The 18,671-nt window shown below is 40.7% G+C and overlaps 1 protein-coding gene across 6 annotated transcripts in view; it reads left to right on the top strand.

Annotated features, from left to right (window-relative positions):
* Ehmt1 (euchromatic histone lysine methyltransferase 1) overlaps nt 1–18,671 on the top strand; it is a 127,611-nt gene that overhangs the window by 68,903 nt on the left and 40,037 nt on the right. For 4 of the 6 annotated variants that reach the window (XM_038336752.1, XM_038336751.1, XM_038336749.1 and 1 more), the window contains exons 9-12: nt 3,804–3,941; nt 8,838–8,983; nt 16,881–17,024; nt 18,095–18,321. In XM_038336752.1, the coding sequence (XP_038192680.1) occupies nt 3,804–3,941; nt 8,838–8,983; nt 16,881–17,024; nt 18,095–18,321 (655 nt within the window). The remainder of the gene's footprint in view (nt 1–3,803; nt 3,942–8,837; nt 8,984–16,880; nt 17,025–18,094; nt 18,322–18,671) is intronic. The other 2 variants (XM_038336754.1, XM_038336753.1) reach the window with 1 other exon arrangement.

Here is an 18,671-nt window from a genome sequence, read left to right as displayed (position 1 = left end):
TGGTTTGTTACTCATCCATAGTCCTTAATAGTAGTTTGTTAAGGTGAGATCAAGAACAAGTCCTTCATATCAGAGGGACAAAGGGTTCGTGTGCTCAAGTTCATTTTATAGCTTTGTTGAGTTGTGCCTGTCTTAGAGTGGAATGTATACAAATTATAGAACTCTCACCAGGATCAGTTCACTGTTGCTTTCACCCTCTATTTGTCCCTAACCCTGCTGCTAGGTAGCCTTCCCTTAGCCTGTGATGACCTCCGCATTCCCAGGAAATCCTTGATTTTCTGTTTTGTTGATATTCTAGTACTTTGTAGAATTCTGTGAATGGAGTTGCTCAATGTAGAGTCTTTTTCCCCCCCGTTCTGTCTCTTTTGAGATAATTGTTTTGCGCACCCTCCTCTTGGACCTGTCCACAGCTATTTGTTTTTTGCCTTTTGAGAAGTGTACCAATCGTGTGGGATGCTGTCACTTATTAGTCATTTTCTTGTGGGTGAATGCTGGTCTCTGCTGGGTTAGGCTCTCAGAAAGGAAGCTGATAGAAATGTCTGAATGAAGCACAGGTGTTTCACATCTTTCTGGCTGGCCTAACTCAGTTGCATACGGTGTGCTCAAGTCTTTGGAAAACCACCAAACCGTTGTTTAGCTTGGGTCCTCTTGTACATCACCACCACAGTACTTAAGTCCTCTCTGTCCTTACCTTTGCTTGTTCGTGGCTCCAGAGGGTGTGCTGTAGTGTTCCTTAATAGCTTAGGTTTGTTTTTACCAGGTCAATAATGAGATTGAGCTTTCTTAGCTTGTGTGTATTTTCTTTTGTCAAGTGTGTATTTGTGTTTTTCATTCACTTTTATATTTAGGTCATTTATCTTCTCACTGAGAATTTCAATCAATTGAAATTTTGCATGTTTTGTTTCTAACCTGTGGCTTGCTTTTCCATTTTCCTAACAGTATATTTAGGTAAGAGCTAGTGAAAGTTTTCATGGAAGTCAAATTTATGAATTTTTTTAATGGTTTTTTTGTTCTAAGAAATTTGTGAGTAAGCCAGATGCTGTGACGCACACCTTTAATCCTTGCACTTGGCAGGCAAAGGCAGACTCTGTGAGTTCTAGGACAGCCAAGGCTACACTGAGTAATCCTGTCCTGAAAAACAAAAACAAACAAGTCAGGTGGTGGTGGCGACGCCTTTAATCTCATGTGAGTTCAAGACCCGCCTGGTCTACAGAGCTAGTTTCAGGACAGGCTTCAAAGCTACAGAGAAACCCTGTCTTGAAAAACAAACAAACCAAAAACCAACTAACCAAACAAACAGAAATCTCTGAATAAACCAGGCTACCAGAGTTTATTCTACATTTTCTTCTGAAAATTTTCTATAATATAAATTTTTATAAATACATAATATTAATATTAAATATAAATATTTATAAATATATAATATAAAATTTTCTAATATAAATCTATATTTTGACATAGATCCTTAATGTACCAGCTCCCTTTTGTACCTATGCAGTTGATCTGTTACAATGGATCAGATAAACTACGGCTACTTTTTCTTTTTTTAAAGATGCACTTACTATTCATGCGTATGAGTGTCTCTATATGTGTATGCTCTTATGTAAATGCTTGATGACCCAAGAAGTCAGAAGAAGGTGTCAGATTCCCAGGAACTGGAGTCACAGATGCTTTGGGCCACTATTTGGGTTCTGGGAACAGAACTCAGGCCTTCTTCAGAGATTGCAAGTATTCTTAACAACTGAGCCATCTTTTAGTGTTACTTATTGCCTTGAGGTTTTATTAACAGTGATGTGGGTGCCTTTTTAGAGTTTTCTAATGCGCTTCATTTACTTATTTGCTTATTATCTTCATGCTACACAGACAGTTTTGTTCAATTGTCAGTCAGCTTCTCCTGACAGAAAAGGAGGTTTGTTGGCTAGTGCCTATGAGACAGCCACATGACACGGCTATTTATTTCACCGCAGGTTGCCCTTTGAGAACAGAAAATCCATGCGGTTTTCACTGTTGACTTTCACAAGTGTTTGTGGATCCAAGACTAAAAGATAATTTGAGGGTAGAGAGTCCGTTTTTGCCAATTTGACTTCAAAGTGTAAAATACATACTGAAATATTTACTGAATAATGTGAATTTTATTGTTTTATATAAAATGTTTAAAATTTTGCAAAATCTATGTTTGAAATTTCTTGTCTAAGATCTAGGCACAGAATACAGTTTTAATTAAAATATGTTTGTATCATACCTTTGTATTAATGATTCATTTATTTCTCGTCATTTACATAATAGTGCATACTAATATTTAGAAGATTCATTTTGAAACATAGTCACCCGCCCTTTGCCACTGTTAAGTATCATGTAATGTATACACTTTTTAGGACTTTTCTTGAAATGTATTTGTAGTTGGAAATACTCAATATTTTTGCAGGACTCTCAGGCTATCTTGGGAGTTATGGACAGGACAGGCTGGCCTATGCTGCTACCCTCCCTTGTCCTCAAAGATTAGGGCCTACATAAATTTTTGTCCCTACTAGATGATCTATAAAACTAGTTTTGGAATTAGTCGTCTTTGGATCCTTCCATCTTTATACATGTTTAGGTTTTATCTCCCTGATGTGAGTGGTGTACTTCATAGACTACCATGTTTGATGGGTTGGATGCTGGGCATCTTCAGCTGTGTGCTCAAACAGCAGGAAGGCTGGTGTCATCACAGGCGTAGGTTTCTACATCATTAAATTGTTTCATCATGTTAGTGGGTCTTTCAAACTCAGATTTTTCCATTTTATTTTAAACTTTAAAACAATTTAAAGAAATTCATCACTTTTATTTCTTTTGAGACAGGTCTTACTGTGTATCCCTCAGAGGTCCAACTGCCACTGCCTTCCAAATGCTGGGATTAATGACATGAACTGCCAGATCTAGTTCCTTTATCATTTTTTATTATTTTTTGATTATTATCAGTTTTTACTTAGCAGATCTGGATATAAGATTGCACTAATTGGAGTTGGAAAGATCATTATGAAATTAAAAACAATTGGATGCTCTTCCAAAGGCCCAGAGTTTAAGTCCCAGTATCTACATATGGGCTCATAACTGTCCGTAACTCCAGTTCTAGGGGATTCAATATTCTTTTGACCTCAGAGGGTACCAGATATTCTTGTGGGACATATACATACATGAAGGCAAAACACTGATAAACATAAAATCTCTTAAAAAAAGAATGTAGTAATATGTTCATGGATTTTTTTTTTTTTTTTTTTTTTTTTTTTTTTTTTTTTTTTTTGCTGAGTGGATGGATGGGAATCTCAGTCCAGGATAGCCTGAAATTCATTGTGTACCCAACGGTGGCCATGTTCTCCGAAGTGCTAGGATTAGAAACATGAACCATAATTCCTGGCTTTCTTGTTTTTTCTTGATCGGCCCGTTTCTTGTGAAACTGGGTATTCATGGGACTTAATAAAATAATGTACAAGAAATAAAATGATAGTTGAAACTGAAGTGGCCCAGGTGTTCATCAGAATTAGTGCCTTTCTTGGGAACTGGCCTCTTGTTTGAGTGTTTGTTGTGTTTTAATTTTGGGTTTTTAAAACAGAAGCATTTTTATTGTGTGTGCATGTTATGTATGCCAGAGGACAGCTTATGGGAGCTGTTTCTCTTCACCGTGTGGGTTCTATGGATTGAACTCAGATTGTTGGACTTCGATACAAGCACTGCTACCTATGGAGCCATCTCTTCGGTCTTCCTGGAATATTCTGGATATATATCTCTGTTGGGCAGTTTTCATGATGTGTACATTCTGTGTATAGGTTCCGAGACTTGTAAGTCATCCCCAGGAAGCACGGAGCAGGCAGCTCTGGGAGACAGCGCTGGGTATATGGAAGTTTCTCTGGATTCCCTGGATCTCCGTGTCAGAGGAATTCTGTCTTCCCAGACAGAAAATGAAGGTTGGTGTTGGAGTATGACTACACCATCTTGCTTGCTTACTGGTCTGGTTCTGTGTTACCCTGATGCCCCCTGGTGGATAATAATAGACAGTTTGATAAAGTGCATTGTTTGTTTTTTTTTCTTCTCTCTCTTTTTTTTTTTTCCCAGGCAAGGTTTCTCTGTAGCTTTTGTGCCTGTTTTGTTTTGTTTTCCAAGACAGGGTTTCACTGTAGCTTTGGAGCCTATCCTGGAACTAGCTCTTGTAGACCAGACTGGTCTCAAACTCACAGAAATTCACCTGCCTCTGCCTCCCGAGTGCTGGGATTAAAGGCGTGCGCCACCACCGCCCGGCTGCTCCCCTTTCTTTACATCACTTAAAAACCTTCTAACAGTGAAAACTCTATATTTGAAAATCTTTATGAAATAGAATGTTAAGGGGAAATGTAAGACCCCAGAGCTGTTTACACTCTGTTCATATTTTGAAATTATAGAATTATATTTTACTCTAGGGATTTAATGAATTGTTTTTAAAGGACAAATACCCAGCTTTTTAAGATTTTAAATTCTTAGGAAGCTAATTTACTTATGTAATTTAGTAAACCACACCTTTTACTTCTCATGGATCTTGGATTTGTCTAAAGAAGTGATTTTTTTTCTTTTTATAAACCTTTTCAAATCTCATAAAGCCCCATTGTACTTAACATATGCCTCCCTTCTAAGCTAACTAGAACCATATTTTAAGTATTCTAAACTTTTAGATTTGGCAGGTTAGAAATTTTTTTTTTGTTTTTCGAGACAGGGTTTCCCTGTAGTTTCTAGAGCCTGTCCTGGAGCTAGCTCTTGTAGACCAGGCTGGCCTCGAACTCAGAGATCCGCCTGCCTCTGCCTCCCGAGTGCTGGGATTAAAGGCGTGCGCCACCACCGCCCGGCCTAGAAATTTAATTGTAATCACAAAATAGTACTTTATCACATCAACCCCAGTACTGTATAACAGAACCCTGCCTGTTGTAGGTGAATAAACTTGATATTGTGATGGCATTTAGGGGCCCTTCTATGTAAAATGTCCTGATCCATCTCTCATACAAATAAAGGCCAAAAGTGATAAATGAAACTATAAAGTCTTAAGAATGGAAGCACATCTAGAAGGGTGGTATCAAGGTTACAGAGGAGGGAGAAGGGGCAGTTTGTAGTGCTGTTACTTAGGTTCTATTCCATTTTGTATATTGACCTTCCTGTGATTGATCACCTTTGATTCATCAATCAGGGATTGGGTTGTATACACAAAACATACTTTTGACTTAGAGAATCAGTTCCTTGAAGAAAAACAGCATTGCCCACTTGTCTTCATTTTTAAAGTATGGAATTGAGGAACCTGAAGGTAGGTAGTAGGAGTGCTGGAAGTATGAGTGAAGATCTTAGAGTTTGCCGAAGCTGGTCAGTTGGTTTAGATGGTCAGACCAGTCTTGGTACAAGAGGGTCTAGACTCGAGCGGAGGACCTGAGTGAATGTTTGTGCTTCCACTGTCTTTTCCCACTGTAATTGCTTGGAGGTGTGTGAAGGTAGCAGGCTAAGGATTTGAGCTTGAGTGAAGACGAGCCGACCAGGAGAGCCCAAGGTCAGAAGAGAGATTGTGTTTGTTTACCACTCTAGAGGTGGTGGAATGTGGGGAGATGGAGCCCATAAGTAAGGCAGACTAAGGTCTCATGCAATAGCCAGCTTTATTCAGAGCATCTGACAGTTTATACTTTGATGGTTAAGAGGAGTCACATGAGTAAAGAGTACAGTCACAAGGGCAAGCCACAGGTGGTGGGCAAGCCACTTGTAACAAGTAAGTTGCATGTTCCGCAGAGGCATATAAACAAAAATAGCCAGTTGTAATGAATAATCTGAAGTAAACTCACTCCTACCTACTACACCTGGGAAGGGGGCATTAAAATACATTCTAAGAACAAATTCCATGTCTTTGAAGAAACTGAAATCACTGAAAAGACTCTTGTGTTGGTTGGTTTTTTGGGGGTTTTCTCATAAGCACTCACACTACTTCCCCAAGACAGCTTTTCAATGAGTAGCCCTGGCTGTTCTGAAACTCACTCTGTAGACTAGACTGGCCTCAAAGTCACAGAAATCTGCCTGTCTCTGCCTCTTGACTGATGGGATTAAAGGCGTGCACCACCACTGCCCAGAACAACTCCATTCTTGAACCGTGTTCTGACAGTGTACAGAAAGTTGTGTCAGCCATTTCTTTAGATGTCTCTGTAGTTCTTCACGTTTGGAGATTGAAGCACACCCACATCTATGTAGATGTACGTGTTCTGACAGTGCTGTCCAGGAATGTGCACTCTTTCATCTCACCTCAGCCACACGTGGTTGGTGTGACAGGAGGACAAATCCTGACCACTTTCTGTATTTTTGTCTGTTCCCCTATTTATGAGTCAAGTTGCTGAATAGGAACTCCTCAAAGGCCCATTTTATACTTTCAGTGATTCTGGCTTGAGTCTTGCTGTAGACTTTCTGATCTTATGGGGTGTAGTTTACAGGGAAATCAGACAGCTAAACTTACGTGTCACTAGCTCTTTTTTCCACAGAGGTTTGTGGCTAAACTATCCCTTGTTTATTTTGTTTCTTAAACTGTCTTTGAGACAAGGTCTCAGCCTAGCTTGGCCTTAACTTCATTATGTTGTCAGGTTGGCCTTGAACTTACGATCTTTCTACCTCTATCTCCTGAGTGATATGGGATTCCCCTCTGTATGCTATGAATATGTTTTATTACCATTGGTTAATAAAGGAGGTACTTTGGCTTATGGTAGGGCAGAATATAGCTAGGTGGGAAATCCCAAGCAGATAAAGAAGGAAAGAAGGTGGAGTCAGGCACACTCTTATTTAGCAGCCCAAGGAAAAAGATGCTGGAACCTTAGTGGTAGTCCATAGCCTTATGGTGATACATAGATTAATAGAAGTGGGTTGATTTAAGATTTAAGAGCTAGCCAGGTGGTGGTGGTGCACACCTTTAATTCACAGCACTTGGGAGGCAGAAGCAGGTGGAGTTCAAGGCCAGCTTGGTCTACAAGAGCTAGTTCCAGGACACACTACAAAGCTACAGAGAAACCCTGTCTTGAAAAACCAAAAAAAGAAAAAAAAAAAAAAGGTTTTTAGAGCTAGCTAGGAGTATGCTTGAACCGTTGGCCAAACAGTGTTGTAATTAATATAGTTTCCGTGTGATTATTCAGTTCCATGTGGCCAGGAAACCAATGTCTTCATTTACACCTGAGTGCTGTGATCATAGACCATCATACCTAGTACATTCAGTGCTGAGGATCCAACCCAGGTCTTGGTGCATGCAAAGTAAACACTGCCAACTGACCATCATTTATTAGTTCTCTGTGGGGAATAGATTAGTTAGGACCCACATCTTGTTTTCCAGAGGCCAGAGGTGAACAATGAATATCTTCTTGGGGTGAAGGTGGACCCCTGGGTTCAGCATAGTATTGCTAGAGACCAACTGAAGCACTGTGTGTATATGGAGAGTTTGAAGAATTTGTAGATCAGGCAGCTCCAAACCAGATGCAGTTCAGGGCTTGTTGAGGAATTTCAGGGAAGGTTTGTGTTGAGTGAACTGGAAGTTGGCCAGAAAAATAATTACTTGGTTATAATTATTTGTTCTTTTCTGTTGGTAAGTTCCTCGATAAATCACTTGGCTGGTTTTGAGCTGCTGAACTTAACCGTTTCATTTTTCTGTAATCTGGACATCAGAAGAAATAGCTCAAGATTAGTTTCCATGAGATGAGTGAGGTCTCTATTGGCTGAGGTCCTCGAGGTTCTTTGGGTTTGGTCTCAGTGAGAATCTTTATTTTATTTTAATTAATTAATATTTGAAACAGGATCTTACTGTGTAGCATGGCTGGCTTGGAACTTGATATGTAATTCAGGCTGTTCTAGAACTCAGAGCTCTTTCCGTCTTTGTTCCCCAAGTGCTGGTTTTAAAAGCCTGCACTACCTTGTCAGTCCTAGTCTATTTTTAAGGTGTGAATATTACTTAATTATTTTCAGAGTTGCAATACTGTTCAAACTCAGTTCACCTTTATCTCTGTTGTTTCACAAGAAAGAGGACATGATCTGCTCCAGTGTCCTTTGAAAGAAGCAGTCTTTGAAGTTACTAGTCAGATCCCAGAATATTTTTTGCATGTTCTCAGAGAGTGAGTGGGCTCAGCTTTGCAGTGCAGAGGCTTTGCCTGGGCCTCATGGCTTTTGTTTTCACTGTGGTGTTTGGTTCTCTGTTTATAAGTGTATCTGTCTGTCTGTAATGTCATGTGTGTAGGCATGTGTGGAGTTAAAGGACAACTGTTAACTTTTGGTTCTTCTGCCGTGTGGGTCCTGGGGATTGAATTTGGGTGTTTAGACCTGGCAACATGCACTTTTAACTCTCCAAAGCAATCTGATGGACCCCATTTTTTAATTTGTTTTCCTTCTTCTGCTTAATATATGGGTTCTTTTGTTGGTGAATAATATTCTAGGTAACAAACCATCAGTAAAACCCTTTAAATGGAATTTCTTTTTATGGATATAAATTAGAACCAAATAAGGAAAATAATATCTCAATATGGAGCGAATGCTTTTCTTGCTTGGAAACCAGATTTAGGAATTCCTGGTGAACATGCAGCCTGGCCTATGACATAGACCCTATAAATATAAATTAATAAGTAGTCTTGGGGGATTTGGTAGTTTGTGGGTAAGTTACAATCCGCCACCTTACTTTACATGTAGGATATTACAAAATAGTATGTGAACACTTTACCCTGAGCAGTACTGATGTGTAATTTCAGCTCATAAATGATCTTTGTAAGGACTGTAATTGATTGTTCTCTGGACGACCCTTTGTAGGTCAGGGTTGCTTGAGCTGATGTGTCTGTGTGACTTAGGGCTGGCCAATGGTCCGGATGTGCTGGAGACGGATGGCCTCCAGGAAGTGCCTCTTTGCAGCTGCCGCATGGAAACCCCCAAGAGCCGCGAGATCAGCACCCTGGCCAACAACCAGTGCATGGCCACTGAGAGCGTGGATCATGAAGTAAGCACGTTCATTTTTCCTTAAAATGGCAACAAGGACTGTCATGCTTCAGAATCACAGCCTTTCCTGTTAAACCCTAGTCAGCACTGTCAGATTACCAGGGAACCCACACAAACTTGTCAAAGTGATGGAGCAGATCAATAATAAGATAACCAAAGCTGATAGGCTTGCTTTTTTTTTTTTTTTTTTTTAAAACAACAACAAAACAAGAACGTTGTGGCTGGAGATGGCTCAGTAGTAAATAGAACATGCTGCTTCTGCAGAGGACACAAGTTCAGTTCCCAGCATCCACATCGAGTGACTCACAAGCTCCTGTAACTCCAGCCTCAGGGGATCCACTTGCCCTCTTTCAATTTCCATGGACATATTCATTCTTTTATACCCCATTCTTTTTTGAAAGGGTGATAGCATTCAAACTGTGGTTGGGTGAAAGTGGAATATTGCATTGTCATGAAACATAAAACAAAAATTTTTACCACCTTGCTGTATTTACTGAGAAGTGAATAAAGTGAGGGTTTCTCCAGTGTGTCCGTGCCTGGGACAGGTTTAGCCTAGCATGCCCATCACCTCGATGAGCTCTGATTACTTCTTGTCATGTCTCACATAGACCTGGGAGGGTTGATGATCCCTTACCCTCATTCCTTCTGGATTGGCAAAAACCAAGGAGGCAATGTGCAGAGACAATGCTTTTTCTAAGAATTTCTCAATTTTTGGCAAGTTTTATTTTTCTTCAGCTCATCATGCTACTTGGCTGCTGGTGAGCAAAGCAGGGGTGGGGACGGGGACAGCAGGCAGCAGGCAGCAAGCTTGTTGAGGTTGCATTACGAGAGGTACTTTTTGCTATGACAAGACCCTTGGAGTACTCTGACTGCATCTGACCACCTGTCCTCTGGGAGAAGACCTGGCCAGTCGCTGGTGCTTTGCTTCTTCTCTTTTCCCTATTGCATTCTAGTAAGGTTTCTGGGCCATTTGTTCTTTCGAGCCTTTCTCACTAATTAACAATTGAGTTTTAACTGTTAGCTTTAGGATTGAAGTCTTCGACAGCAGCAGTAGCATAAGTCTAGTGTACAGGATATGGCCATGAGATTTCACACTTGCCCCTGCAGTTTCTTTATGCTTCATAGGTGAAGGCAGAAAGGCTAGGGCATCTGTCCAGGCCCTGGAAAAGGAGAAATAGAGGTGATTCTAGAAGTCCACCCTGCCCACAGTACTAGATTTAGACTGTTAATGGGAGGGCCTATTGTGGTGCTGGGTCAGGTGTTTGTGGGCTGATGCTACTGAGGACTTATCCAACTATTCTTGCTCCTAGTACCTAGTGATACAGTTAGAACTTTTGCTTCAGTGGAATTGGCCTGTGTTGTGATCTTGCTTTTCTAAAAGCTTTAATTTTTACTATGCTCTGGTCCAGGAACCACAGTTTGAAAACCACTGGTTCTCTCATTCTCTTGAATGGGTATTAGGGAAGTTCCAGTGAAATCTTGCCTTGATTTCAAAGTTTATCTTCTCAAAGTTTAAGGTCCATATATGTATTTCTGGGTTTTTTTTTTTTTTTTTTTACATGTTTCTTTGCACATTGGACTAAGTAGAATTCACGTTGTTTCCAGCGTTTTTGGTATGTTTGTAATCAAAGATTTTTAAAATTTTTATTTATTCATTTTATGTGCTTGGGTATTTTTGCGTGTGTACCACCACGTGTAGATTTTTACTTCTCACAGACAGCAGAAGCCTATGTCAGATCCCCTGGAACTGGATTTACAGATGGTTGCGAAATGTTGGTGCTGAGATTTGAACCTTGGTCCTCTGGGAGAGTAGCCATTGCTCTCTTTTCTCTTCTCTTCTCTTCTCTTCTCTTCTCTTCTCTTCTCTTCTCTTCTCTTCTCTTCTCTTCTCTTTCTTTCTTTCTTTCTTTTTTTTGAGAGAGGATTTCTCTGTGTAATAATTTTGGAACTTGTTTTTCAGACCAGGGTGGCCTTGAACTCACAGAGATCCATCTGCCTCTTCCTCCTGAGTGCTGGGATTACAGGTGTGCACTACTAATGCCCACCCCAGCACTTGGGAGTCAGTGTTGGCATTGCTCTTACCTGCTTAGCCATCTCACCAGCTCCTGTATTAGAAGTTGAATGTGTTTTTCTGCCACCTTTCTTGTAGTTCCTTGTGCCACTGACCTACAGGTAAATGGATCCCAGACACTGATTTAGTTGATGGCTTGCTTATGTTGTTTATGTCATTCTCCTTAGTGATCATTGTTTGAAAACTAAATCTGAAGACATGGGTAGATTTAAGGTTTAAGACTTGTATGATTTAACCTTGGCACGGAAAACATACCACAAGGCAAGCATGATAGGGTTTCTGTGGCAAGTTCCTGTCCTTCCTCATTGGGTTTTTTCTTACAGGTTTTGACTCCTGATCTAATACTGACTGTGTTTATTGCTTTGTTTCAGGTTCAATTTTCTGTTTTTATTTTTTTTCCCGCCATCAGTGGTTAGTATTTTTTGGTATAGAGGAGTGCTTCCTTATCTGCTGGAGTAGTGTGGCATTCCTGAAATATGTTTACATTGGAAAGGCAGAATGCATAGCTACAACTCCCTCTCCTCAAAACAGGGCTTTTTGCTTTGACTTCTGTGCTGTGTGTTGGGTATGATTTGCTTCTCATTTTCTCCTTTGTAGTTTGTTCTGTGTTCTTAGAAACTTTGTTTCTCTTTGTATGATATTCGTTATAAGTTTTTTTTATATACTAATTAGACCTGGCTCCCATACCCACACATTTCAGGTGACCTCTGGTAGAACTGCCAAATCCAAGAAACAGCTGCTTTCCAGGGTGCTTGGATTCTGTCTAATTTCTTACACGTAAGGTGCAGTTCAGCAGATCTCTGAGTCCTTGACAGAATTGCAAAGGCCAGATCAGCCTTTTTCCCCCACCCTTTTTGGTAGGGGTTTTGAGACAGGATTTCTGTGTAGCCTTGGCTGTCCAGGAACTCATTCTCTAGACCAGGCTGACCTCAAACTCACAGAGATCCACTTGCCTCTGCCTCCCGAGTGCTGGGATTAAAGGTGTGCGCAATTATTGCCTGACTCAGCCCAGTTTCTTTGCAAGGCTGTGGGAATGCTGTACCAAATTGAGCACAAGATTGATACTTTTCACTGATGTTAGTTTACCTTCATCATGCATTGGAGGTTTTAAAATGTTGCTATAATTCTTCCATGGATTGTGCATTTATTGGCTGAAATAATCTCGTTCACTTTGTTACATAGTTGTATGCCTCTTAGCGGGCAAAGCAGCACAGATAATGAGAGTTTTACTCTGTGTCTAGCAGACTTAAGATACCAATTAAGGACTTTTAAGCTCCCAACAGGTTTTTCTTTTACAATATTATGAACTTTTATATTTTAATATTTGGTGGAGTTAATTTTTATATTATTATTAAAGTCAAATAACCTTACACTTGGTTTATGTCAAAAGATGCTGAAGTTTTGTGAATTCTCTTTCTTAAGCTTTCACACAGTAAGCATTTGGAAAACCCAAACCACTGATCTGAGGTCTAGTTTTTATTTCAGTGTTAGAAAGTTATTAGAGGTGATGGATCCATGCATGCAGAGTGCAAGCACACAGCTTGATACCAGTGTAGCAGTGCTGAAAGTTGATAGTGGAGTCAGGACAGGCAGAGAAATGAACCACGAAGAGATGAGAATAAAAACTTGGTTCAGTGTAACTTCATCATACTGGATCAAGCTTTTAGAGTCTGATACTAGGTGGTTTATTGCCAACATATTTAAGCACAGTATATTTTGGGAAAAGTTTCCTAATGTAATACAGGCCCCAGTGCACACGGAAGCATAATTACGCTGGAACTCTACTCAGCCTATATGCCATTTCTTCCAAGAAGATCGGTTTTAGAGATAGGCTGTCTGTATTAGCTTAAGGGCCTGAAGAAGGATCTGGCCTGGTCTCAATCATACAGATAGCATAGAGGCCATCTGGGCTATGAGCCACCTCTGGTCCTGGTTGTCGGAGCTTGGCAAAGCCCTTGTCTATACAGATAATGTAGGAGTCATTTTTAGCCTATTAGATATCTTAGTCCTGGTTGTGGTAGCTTGGAGGAGGCTCCTTGCTTTTCAATATAATGGTCATTTAGATTACTAGCCAACCTCCTGTCCTGGTTGTAGGAGCTTAATTTGGCTTGGCCCAACAGATAATGTGGATAACCAGGCTATCAATAACCTCTAATTCTTAACCTTCTGGAAAAACAAGTTATATGTCCTTCCCTGTGAAAGAAATTTCTGGATGCTTAATATTCCTGCTTTTCCTGGACATCTGAGGGCTTAAGGACTTTTAAGCTCCCAACAGGTCAAGGATGCTATATTATACCAGTGGTTTACTGGGCCTGCCTTTCTGTGGCCTGAATCAGAAAGGCATAACTTAATTTCTTTCTATTTTCTGTCTCTTTCAGATGCTGGCTAGAAGTGAAACAGGCCTTTTCTGATGTGTTGGTCTTCCTTTCTCTTTCTCTAAAGCCCCTTCCCTCATGTAGCTTCTTGTCTGCCGTGTGGTTCACCTCCATGCCAACTTAAATGGCACAGCTTTGTTTCTCCTTTTTCTTCCAGGTGGACAGTTTCTGAGATTTATAACTTGCTTACCTGGAAGGATTTTTTTTTTTTTATTTTTTAAGCTAATAAAATTGTCCTTGAGCTTAAAAAAAAAAGTGCAACTAAACGGAAAATGCTGTGTGTGGAACTGGCTATGGTGGTACACACCTGTAGTGTGATGTACTATTAGAAAATAATAACCCAAAGTTACCAGATCTTGACCACGGAAATAGCTATGAGCCTCTATGACTTTGTATTAAATGAGATATTTCTAGCAATAAGAATTTTCTAGCAATAAGGAACAATGCCACTCATTAAAACTCTGTTTTGAAATTTTTTTGGCAGTAAAATATGCTTTTTATATTGATTTGATTGGTTTACTGCTATATCAAGAAAAGTTGAGGGCCAGTGTGATGGCTCAGTAGGTAAAGGCACTTGTTGCCCAATGACTTGAGTGTAAATCCTGGAATCCATTAAGAAATTGGAAGGATGGGACAGGAGAGATGGCTCAGTGGTTAAAAGTACTGACTGCTCTTCTAAAGGACCCAGGTTGAATTCCCAGCACCAACATGGCAGCTGATAACTGTCTGTAATTCCAGTTCCAGGGGATCAGACATACATACAGGCAAAACACCAATGCACATAAAATAAAAGTAAATCGTTTAAAAAAATGCTGGAAGGAGAAAACTAGCCCAGCAAAGTTGTTCTCTGGCCCTCTACAGGCACACTGTGATACCCCCTTTCTCCTTCATTCTCACCCCCCTTAAAGTATGGGTTTTGGGGAATTATTACCATTCTTGTTGGGTATGTGGATTTTCTTGAGATTGTGCTGAATATCCATGAGCAATATACCTTGAGTTTTTAATGAGTAAAACCTTGTGATTTCACCTATAAATACTCTTCTGGAAAGGTTAATGTGGATCGCTCAGGTGAAAATGTTTTGGATTTTAAAAAGTAAATATGGGCTTATTGGTGGTTTTATTGTACTTCAGTCTCTGTTTTGTTTTTTTGAAACAGGCATTCTCTGTGTAACAGCTCTAGCTGCTTTGGAACTTACTTTGTAGACCAGGCTGGCTTTGAACTCAGAGATCTGTCTGCCTCTGCCTCCCAAATGCTGGAATTCAAGGTGAAGGCCATCACACCCGGCTACTCTAGTCTCCATTTTTTTTTTTTTTAAATTTATTTCAGTCTCTATTCTTAGAGCTTTCCTTAATAGAATGTTTCCCAAAATAGCAGGCACTCTGAAGCTAATAGGATTTTTTTTTTTTTTTAAATAGCAACAAGCATGCAAGAGGATGATTGGGTCTCTGTCACAAACTGGTTTCCCTTGTGGAGTGAACCGCAGCTTTCTTCTGCTTCTGTACTTCTCCTTGCTTCTAGGCGGATGGCGTGGGTCGTTTTTGTTTTGCCATTGTCAATGCCTGCTCTCTCCTTTCTTTTGCTTTGGCTCTTCCTGTTCTCTTCCTCATCACTGATGTAGTTGTGCTCATTAACTATTTCTCTTTTTCTCAACTCTAAGAAAAAGTTTGATTTCTGTTCCTTTGATGTTCTCCTTCTGAAAGATCATCTGCCTTGTTTTGTGCTATTTGATCAGCATCTTCCTAACTAGCCCCCAACTGTTTCCATTCCCATTGCAGCAGCTGAACAAAATCTCTTTCATCATTTTATGATTATATAAATAATTCATACTCTTTATAAAACAATTCAAATACTAAATGCATGTAACCTCTTATTCCGAAATTAATTATGAATTGTTTTTAGCATCTTTTTGTACATCTTACAGACTTGTGTCTGTACTATCTCACATTTTTCTTTTTAAATAACTCATGCCTTCTCTCCAATCAGCATTGATAAAGGACTTGTGTCCACCTGTCTTAACCAAGATTCCTAGAGAATCATTTGGTGTTCGGGGTGGTGTCAGGGTGGCTGGTTCAAGATATGCGTGCCCTAGCTTTCCCCATGCTGAGTTTTATACCTTAGTGTAGCATGATTAATAAAAACCCAGAGACAGAAATTGGGGTTCAACCTGAAGGTCAGAAAAGCAAAACAGCCAGCTATTGGCTCTTACCTATACCTCAGTCCAAAATGGCGATCCCACCTCCTGGAATCTCAGAATGAGTGTGTCTGAGAGCTGTCTCCTCTCGTCTTATATTCCTCTTTAGTGCTGGGATTAGAGGCATTGCACCACTACCACCCAGTTTCTATGGCAAACTAGTGGCTGCTGGGATCAAAGGTGTCTTTACTGCCTAGTCTGTAAGACTGACCAGTGGGGATGTTTCAGGCAAGCTTCACTTATTAAAATACAAATGAAATATCACCACACCTTAGGTATGGGGAATCGTTCAATCTGCCTTTAAAGAGAATCTCTTAGATGATTCTACCACAGTTCGTAGGCATCAGCAAAGCACTTGCTGGTCTGTCGGGTCCCGTTTCTTGTTTCTACTGCCAATTGCTTCACTTCCTGTGTCCTTTGGGGGTAGTCCTTGGCACACTCACATTTTCAGATGGAGTCTTAAGAAAAGATGCATTAAGAGCTTTTTGATTTGTATTTTAGATTGCTTGTTTTGAAACTGTGCAGAACTCAGACCTAGCTACTTGTTGTAGATACTATGGCTACTGGCCTGTATTTACAACCCAGTTGCATAATTATATTAATTATAGAGCACGGAAGTGGTGGAGGCCATGTTCTGTTTCTTTGATTACCAGCATATCTGGACAGTTATTGTTTGTTGGGGGGACAGCTGTAGCAGTTCATTTGTGAATTATCTCTTTTGTTGGCACATAGTAGCATCTTACAGGGAAGCTTCTGTTTATAGCCTGACAATTGTCCTTGAATCTTGGACTCCTTAGTACGTTCTGTACTTGTGTTCTTCAGGCATATCCAGGAGACATTGCTTTGTTTCTTGCATCTCAGCTTTGATTCCATGTGTAGGGCATTCCAGCTGGATCACTTGGTGTACTTTGACCCACTGATCACTTGTGATGGCCTTGACCTTCTTACCTATGGTATGTTCATTGTCTAGCTCTCTTCTCATCCTGATGTCTTCCTTGATTTATGTCTAAGTTGAGCCTTTGATTTTCTGATCACCTGACCCTCTCAATGAGGTTACCTGCTGGCTGGGGTTAACAGCTGTATGACAGGTACTTCAGACTGCTAATGAATCTAGGCTTGCCTCTGAAGGTTTATGACTCCTTTAGTCACCTCATGTCTCCTGAGAACTTCTCATGTGTCTAGTGCTTTCCATTGTCCAGTGGGTGGGAAAGCTGTTCCCTCACAGCTCTGTTACTGACCCCTGGTCTTGTCTGCTTGCAGTTGGGCCGGTGTACAAACAGCGTGGTCAAGTATGAGCTGATGCGTCCATCCAACAAAGCACCACTCTTGGTGCTGTGTGAAGACCATCGGGGTCGCATGGTGAAGCATCAGTGCTGTCCTGGCTGCGGCTACTTCTGCACTGCGGTAAGAGCCCAGCCGGGCTTCAAGAGTCCTCTGCAGAGACTCATTCCACAGTCATATCCCAAATAGGGCCTATTCCATAAGCCTTTTATCGCAGTTATTGAGCTTTATTATGTAGACAAAGGACCCTCTATCCCCCGCTCCCTCGTTTTGTTCTGTGAATTAGTGTCTTGAATTAGTGCATTCTTTGTGTACTGTCAGTTGTTACTAGGATCTTGTCTTTGATGACTCTATTCATGAGATAAATCTGCATCCACCAGACCCATAAGACAGGCTCCTTTCTTTGATGCCTCTGTGGGTGTCTTCACTTACCTGCTCCTTCAGATGTTCTGCTGACCCTCTGTGGCCTAGTCCAGGAGCTTCTGCTATGAGGGCTTACCTTTGAATTCTACACCTTGTTTTCTTCTTAGATTTTCATTTTTTATGCTTCTGCTGAGAAATAGAATACTTCTGAATTCCATTGTCTATGCAAGAACAGCTATTCTAATTGGTGCTGTAATTGGTATTTATTGAAACGATCACTTTTGGTACTCAGATTCTCTCTGCCCGTCATCCCATGTGGGCCTTCTAGGCCATGCCTTATACAGCTCTCTTGCTTGTTTAGAGTGTCCTGATTGTTGTGAGACCTCAGCTATCTGGGTTTCTGGGTTTGGAGGTGAGTAGTGGTAGCAATGAGGTGATCTTTGGTGGCCTCTGTTCAAATTCATTCATTCATTCATTCATTCATTCATTTATTTTATTTAGTGTATGATATTCTGTCTGTGTATGACCGCAGGCCAGAAGAGGGCACCAGCTGTATGACAGGTTACAGATGGTTGTGAGCCACCATGTAGTTGACTGGGAATTGAACTCAGGACCTTTGGAAGAGCAGGCAATGCTCTTAACCTCTGAGCCATCTCTCCAGCCCCGCCTCTGTTCATTTTGTGAGCTTTTTGTTTCTCTGCTGTTGGTTACCAGGCCATACCTGGGCCTTGACTTGCTTGTGTAATCTGAGTGGTTCAGTAAAACTTCATCTAGTTATCTGAATGTTACTCTTAGTTTTTTAAAGATGATTTTCTCCTTTCTTTCTCCAGGGTAACTTCATGGAATGTCAGCCTGAGAGCAGTATCTCTCATCGTTTCCATAAGGACTGTGCCTCTCGAGTCAACAATGCCAGCTACTGTCCCCATTGTGGGGAAGAGACTTCCAAGGCCAAAGAGGTGACCATAGCAAAAGCCGACACGACTTCCACAGTGACCCTGGCCTCTGGACAGGAGAAGAGCTTGGCTTCTGAGGGCAGGGCTGACACGACTACGGGCAGGTACTGAGCACGGTAGCTGTGGCCAAGTTTTTCAGATGGTATTTCTGAAGACAAGTCCTCTGTAGTTACCAGTTTCTATTGCCATATCCAGAAGTCTCACTGAACTTTGCATTTATTAGGGTTTTTCATCTCTAAGAAGTGCTAGTGTTCATTTACTATCATTTGTACATGAGTCAGCTTCATTTTGGCTTTATAAAAATCATCTGTGTTGAATCCGTTTTTACACTGCCTTGGCTGGTGCAGCCTTTTGTAGTTTTTCCTTCTTTAATGTAATCCCCGTACTCCCAAGTATTCTAGCTACCGTTAGACTTGGCACACTGCTTGGCACAGGGTCGAAGGCCTTTGCTGAA

This window comes from Arvicola amphibius, chromosome 7 (genome assembly GCF_903992535.2).
Source record: "Arvicola amphibius chromosome 7, mArvAmp1.2, whole genome shotgun sequence".
NCBI lineage: Eukaryota > Metazoa > Chordata > Mammalia > Rodentia > Cricetidae > Arvicola > Arvicola amphibius.
This window is presented reverse-complemented; position numbering and strand designations above follow the sequence as displayed.